This window comes from Marmota marmota, unplaced genomic scaffold, assembly GCF_001458135.2.
Source record: "Marmota marmota marmota unplaced genomic scaffold, marMar, whole genome shotgun sequence".
NCBI classification, from domain to species: Eukaryota; Metazoa; Chordata; class Mammalia; order Rodentia; family Sciuridae; genus Marmota; species Marmota marmota.
In genome coordinates this window covers 6,898,944-6,905,080 of record NW_026000102.1, presented here as the reverse complement: position 1 = coordinate 6,905,080, position 6,137 = coordinate 6,898,944, and the positions used below count along the sequence as shown (strand labels likewise).

Genomic DNA, 6,137 nt, shown 5'->3' with positions numbered 1-6,137 from the left:
GGGGGGGGGGGGGGGTCTTAGCGGTACCTCCCACCAGGTCCCAGGGCCCTCCCAGCACAGACACCTGTCACCAGGAAGATCAAAGTGGGGGGATGAAAGGCGAGTGCAGGGAGCACCCCCAGGAGGCCACGGGGTTCTGTGTGCACTAGAGGCCCCTGGCCAGGCCACGGTGTCTTGGTGCCACTCTGGACAAACACCCACTGCCCTGTTCTGGCCCCTCACACGCCTCTGTCTTCCAGGCCAGGGGAAGAGCCTGACCCCAGGCACCTTTGCCCACCTCTCCCCATCTGACAGGGCCAGGCCAAGGTGGCCAGGGGCCAGCGGAGGTTGGGGACAAGGTTCAGCCCTTCCTGTCTGTGACACTGCTCACCTGTCCTGTGTTGTCCCCCTGCCAGGCATATGCAATGATGCTGTCTCTTTCCGAGGATGCTCCTCTCCACGCCCCCTCCCAGAGCTCGCTGGACGCTTGGTTGAACATCGCAGGAGCCACGTCGGAGTCTGGAGCCTTTAACCCCATCAACCACCTCTGAGGGGCCAGGAGGCCCCAGGGCCAGAGTCCAAAGTCGGGGTGCCAGCTGCGGGGAATGGCGGCGGGCCCCCGGAAGCCCCGGCCACCTGCACTGGAGCACTGCTCGGCACCCAGCCACCACCCTCCAAGTTCAATTCTGACTTCTCCAGGGAAAACTTGGAACCCAACAGTCCCCAAAGCAGCCATGGCACCTCTGAGAACCGGCCCTGGGAATAGCCTTCAGTCTCGGCGAGCACCAGCGACGCTCAGGCTGCTCTCGGAGCGCAGCGGAGCGGCCTTGAAGAAGAGCATGGCGGGTGAGGGTGGGATCTCAAGCCCGGATGGGAGCCCCGGGCTGCTTCTGGGAGCCTGCGTGGCACCAGAGAGTGCACAGAGGACGCAGGTGTGCCCGGAGGAGACACAGGCGCAGTTTTTATAATGAAAATGACCAGAATGACCCTTTTGGTAATCTTATTGACTACAGAGTCTATTTAAGCATGTGGGTTTTAAAAAAAAAAAAATAGACAGTATTTTTTAAAAAATCAAACAAAATGACTTGCAAATTGTTTTTTAAAAGTAATTTTGCATTGCTTTGGAATTTCAGCTTATTTGCCAACCCAAACCTGCCTGGGCAGCCAGCGCTGTGCTTGGGGTGTATGTACCCTTTATACTGTAGATAATGGAGAATTTTCTATCGTTGATCCTATTTGTACAAGCCAAGGTGATTCTGGGTGCCCCCCAAGACAGAAAAGAGGCCCGGGGACTCTCCTTTGAACGTGCGCAGACCCTGCTGAGGAATTCCTAGACTTGGTGCCTGGCTGCAGGCTTGCTGGAGCCGGGACTGGGAGGTTGCGTGCCCGCTTGTGGCCTGCAAAGAAATCCACAGGGCCCCACCCATGACCCCCCAATTGTATGGGGATGTCGGGAGCCCGTGGCTCAGGTCCTGCGTGCAGAGGTGTGGCAGAGCACCTGATGATCCTCCACCACCCAGGCCGGCCCAGCCGCTCTTCTCAAGGCAGGGTTTGTTGGGACATTCTGGGTCCCGAACCTCCTGCTCTCACCTGACCCCCAGCAGCTGGAGTGTCCTGCCCGAGGCCGAGGCCGCCAGGTGGGGTGCCCTTCCCAGCTGCACCACTTCAGGACGCCCAGCGCTGCCCGTGCCTGAGACTCCGCACCGACCACCTGGCCGCCGCTTCTGCTCTTGGCGCAGGTTCTGGACAAGACAGGGTCGGGAGCGGAAGGGGTCGGGGACCTGCTGCAAAGAGCAGAGAGCACAGTCCCCAGGATGGGCCACTCTCTCTCCCTGGGGATGTGTCCACCTCTCCATTCGGACCGGCTTTAAATTATTCCCGTAGGGGCCAATTTCAAGTAATTTTTTTCCTGATGGAATTTACCTTAATCTGTATATAACTTGTAATTTTTTCTGATTCTTTTTTTTTTTCTTATTTTATTTCTTCCTTAACAGTATTTTTGGCATTAGACATTCTTATTGTGAAGAAATAATGTTAATATAAGTATCTAGTGAAGGACCAAAACCGTGTAATAAGGCTGTGTGTCGTGTGATCACTAACCAGGGAGTGGGGCGGTTTTTAATGTGCCAAATACCCCCGCGTCCCCCCCTCACGAATCCTGCTGTCACTGCTACCCATTTACCAGACAATCACGTGTTTTGTTAAATCTGAGTTTCAGCTGCATTTAAGACAAGTGTTCTATTTATTTCTTTTATTGTTTGGAAGAAAAAAACAAGAAGAGAAAAAAAAAAAATTGCCCCAGTTTCCCTTTAAACAAAGAGGAGCAAAAACGCACAGAACCAGGGCACAGGGCCTGACACAGTGTAGCTCTGTGCCCTGCGGGGACCTCCCCGTGGTGGTCCCCGGGGGCAATAGGCAGTATTGAAGCCGGCGTGTTCCATGAGTGTCCCAGTGGCTCGAGGCCAAAGATGACCGCCCCTTGATGCCAGGTGGCCAGGTGGCCAGGTGAGCTCTGGAGACACACCCCGGAGGCCCCTGCAGACACCAGGGACCTGCAGGTCACAGTGAAAGGGCTTCTCCCCTTGCTAAAACAGAGAGCCAGCCTGCCCCTGGACTGGCCTTGCGCACCTGTGCGCAGGCTGGAAAGACGCCCTCGGGGGAGCCGGGGAGCCTGAGCCGCTGGCCGACCCGCAGGGACTCGCAAACACACCAGCCCAGGACGGCTCCTCACAGACCCGCCAGGTCCGGCCCAGGAATTTCCACTTCCTCCTTGAACTAGGGTGGGACCCTCACAAAAATCCAACCTCAGATACAAACCCCCCCACTTCTGTAAACCCAAATTATATGATTTCTTCTGCGAAAGAATAAGGTGTGTGCTTTTCTTTGCGATGTGCTGCTCTCTCCCAGCGGGAAGTCCGGATGGAGGAGGCCGAGGTGTGTCTTGGCAGCTGCAGGACAGACAGGCCCCCCCTCGTCACCCTGGGGTGCCCTGCCCAGTTCTGTCATCGGGGGCGCATCTTCCCGCGCATTTTCTCTTCTCTTCCTTCTCTTCTTCCCTCTCTCCAAAGAGCCCTGGCTGCACATTTGTCATGTATTTTTGTCCCCGCAAGGATAGCAGGCCCAGCTTCTCTTGAACACTCAGCCCCCTGGGCCCAGCACTAGGCATTTTGGGGTGCTCTGCCCTCAGACCCCCTGACAAAGAGAGCGATCCCTAAGTTGCGTCAGTGCTTGGTACTGCCCCAGACCCAGCCAGCTCCAGGCTCCTGGCTTTCCTGTGCCCAGGTGGCAGTGCCAGCCCACAGGTGTCTGGTCACTCAGGCCCAGTGTCCTCCACACTAGGAGACCAACTGGGGGTCGGGGGGGCCAAGCCAAGACCCTGGCCCCCCCAGAGCACCAAGCCCAAACAGGGGGCCGTGTGGCTATGCAGCAAGGGCAAAGAAGGGTCGAGGCGGCTGGCTTGCGGAAGGTGGCTCAGGTTGAGGCCAGTCTGCCCAGTGTGTGGCCTTGAGGATAACTCCTTTGGATTGTTGGCCCTCGTCCCCCAACAGAAATTCAGAGGAGGCCCCTGCACCTTCCCTCTACGTCCTGGGGACCCTGTCCCTGGTGAGGCCCCACCTGTGTCCTGTTGCTGCCCCCATCCCAGGATGCTCAGGGAGGACACGTGGGGCTGCCATCCTACCGAACGGCAGATTCTGCATGAGCGAGCCCCGTGATGCCCCTGAGCAAACCCAGGGAGGTGGACTAGTGGATGGGGTAAGCACAGAGTGGCCTGAGAGACTGCCCAGCCCGAGGGGCCCTCCTTCCCAAGGCCAAGAGTGCAGCTGGCCTTTCCAGACCCTGCTGGACCCAGACCCCCGTGACCCAGAGTCCAGCCCTGGAGACCGGAGGGCCCTTGGCCCCTCTGCTTCTGCTACTTCCCCAGCGAGCGTTTGCAAACACCCTCCCTGATACATACCACGTGTTTTAGCACTGGATTCTGGTCCCTGTCCCCATCCTCGTCCCTTGCCTGAGTGACTGAAACCTACTGAGCTCTTCCAGGGAGGGGAGAGGAGGGCTTGCCCCATACTGCCGCAGGATGGGGACGGGGGTCGGGGAGCCGGGGCGGCGCTCCCTCCCGGCTGGGAACACCGGACACCGTTCCTGGTCAGCGGAGGTCAGCCGGGTGTCCAGAGCCGTGGAACTGTCCGCCGCATTGAGTGATACTGTGACGAAGACGTCTTGCGTCATTCCGAGAAGAGTCCCTTTCTCTTTCATTCCATTTTTCATTTGTTTGTTTATTCATTCTTTTCTGTCACAGATTCATAGTTACCACTTTTGGCAAAAAAAAAAAAAAAAAAGAAATCCCAATACCCACAGGCAGCTTGAGTTTCCAAATGCGCAATTCACCTGTGAACAAGGTAACTCTAGAGATGTCCTTCAGCGCCTCCGGTCTCGCCGCTTGTTCAGCGCAAGGGAAGCGGAGCCCTGGTGTCAGAATCTGTAATTTAAAGCGTGTATATAGATATACTTTGCAACTGAGGGTCTGTCTGCGTTTCTGCATATGCATTGCCCCGGCCGCACGAGGACCACAGACCTGTGCGTCCACGCCATTGTTACATGGCAGATTGGGTTGAGTTCTGTTTTGGGGTTTTTTTTGTTTTGTTTTGTTTTGTTTCTTTTAGAACTGTATAGTGTTGAATAAGAAATCAAATGTAAATGTCTGGTTTTCATATATCGTTTTTTTTTTAAAAAAAAACAAAAAAACAAAAAAACCATCGAGAAGGAGGGCGGTGCTCGCCGCACACCTCCGTGGTTGTAAATTGCTTCTGTTGTTTATAAGCAAACTGTGCATGACTCGTGTTTAGCGGTCATTATCGTGTCTGTTTGTGAAATTTTATTACAAGGAAAATTCCGTAGATGCACTTATGGATATGTGAGTAGGGTCCACGTCCAGACTGGGAGCCGTAAGCCACCCACGCAGAGGGCAGGCCCTCCCTGACCCGGAAGTCGCTGCAGGAGGGCGGTGAAATGAGAAGACATGGGGTGTAGTAGAGAATCCAGAGCCATCTTGCAGATTTCATTTTGATGCTCGTGATGAAGACAGATGTACTTGTGTAGAGAGATTTCTTTAAGGTAAAGCCTAGCAGAAGCTGATTTTGAGGTTAATGCTGTAGAATAGGACTGTATACCAAATGTAATCTTTCCAATGCCACAATGAATTTATACATGAGATTGATATGCAATAAATCTGTGTGGTTTTCTAAGCCTCGCTGCCTGGACCTTCACTGGGGGAGGAACCCAGACCTCTGGGGAGGGTGGGGCTTGGCCCAAGCCGAGGTCCCCAGCCATGACAGAGGAATCTGGTCCCCAAAGCCACCTTCCCTGTGCCAGACAGGTGAACAGAGATGAGCTGTGAAGGAGCAGATCCGGCCTCCCCCAGGGGCCTTTCTGGCCTTGTGCAGGCTGCCCCTCCTCTGGGGACCCCTTCCTGATGTCCACCTTCCTTCAGGCCCAACCCGATTCTGCTCTAACCGAGAGGACTGTGATGCATACACCTCAAAAGGCCAGGGCCCAGCCCTTCAGAGCCCTGCTATACCAAGATGGGCCTCCCGTGAACCAGAGCCCTCCCAGGGCCCTCACCACCTCAACTTCCCGCCGGCTCCCAGGTCAGCTCATGTTCCCGGCAGCCAAGCTTTGCTTCTGGACGTCCACCCCTGCCCTGGTCACTGCATTTCTCCTCTGCTCCTCCCTGCCAGCTGCTCCACAGACCCCAGCCTCTGGGCAAAGCTCCTTCTTCCTACCCCTCCACCTGCTCCAAGGTGGGCCTGGCCAGGGTTTGGGTGGCAGACGGCCACGAGACGACGGTGCTATGTAGGCGAGGCTGAGGGCTGGCCCTCTGGTGCCTCATCTCCTGGAGAGACCCCATTCTTAGTGGCCTAGGCCTAGCCTTGGGGTTCTGACGCCTGCCCTTCCTCAGCCATCGCCTGGCCACCAGACCCGACTCCCACAGGGAGCTTCTCACCTGCAGGTGCAGCCTGGCCTGGGCCTCCTCCAAGCCCTCTGCCTGGCTCCCCACCTGCACCTGCCACCCTCCCTCCACCATTTGCACCTCCAAGTGGCAGCTCCCAAATTCCCAGGACTCACACCAGCCCCCAAGTCTCATGGCCTCTGCCCTTCCA

The 6,137-nt window shown here is 56.2% G+C and overlaps 2 protein-coding genes across 6 annotated transcripts in view; one reads left to right on the top strand and one right to left on the bottom strand.

Moving 5' to 3' along the window:
• Positions 1-4,657, top strand: part of Prdm16 (PR/SET domain 16) — a 201,831-nt gene extending 197,174 nt beyond the window's left edge. For all 5 annotated transcript variants that reach the window (XM_048783764.1, XM_048783763.1, XM_015501488.2 and 2 more), the window contains one exon: positions 396-4,657. In XM_048783764.1, the coding sequence (XP_048639721.1) occupies positions 396-530 (135 nt within the window). In that variant the 3' untranslated portion in view covers positions 531-4,657. The remainder of the gene's footprint in view (positions 1-395) is intronic.
• Positions 4,271-6,137, bottom strand: part of LOC107155570 — a 15,264-nt gene continuing 13,397 nt past the window's right edge. The window contains exon 4 of the mRNA XM_048783567.1: positions 4,271-4,456. Within this exon, the coding sequence (XP_048639524.1) occupies positions 4,271-4,456 (186 nt within the window). The remainder of the gene's footprint in view (positions 4,457-6,137) is intronic.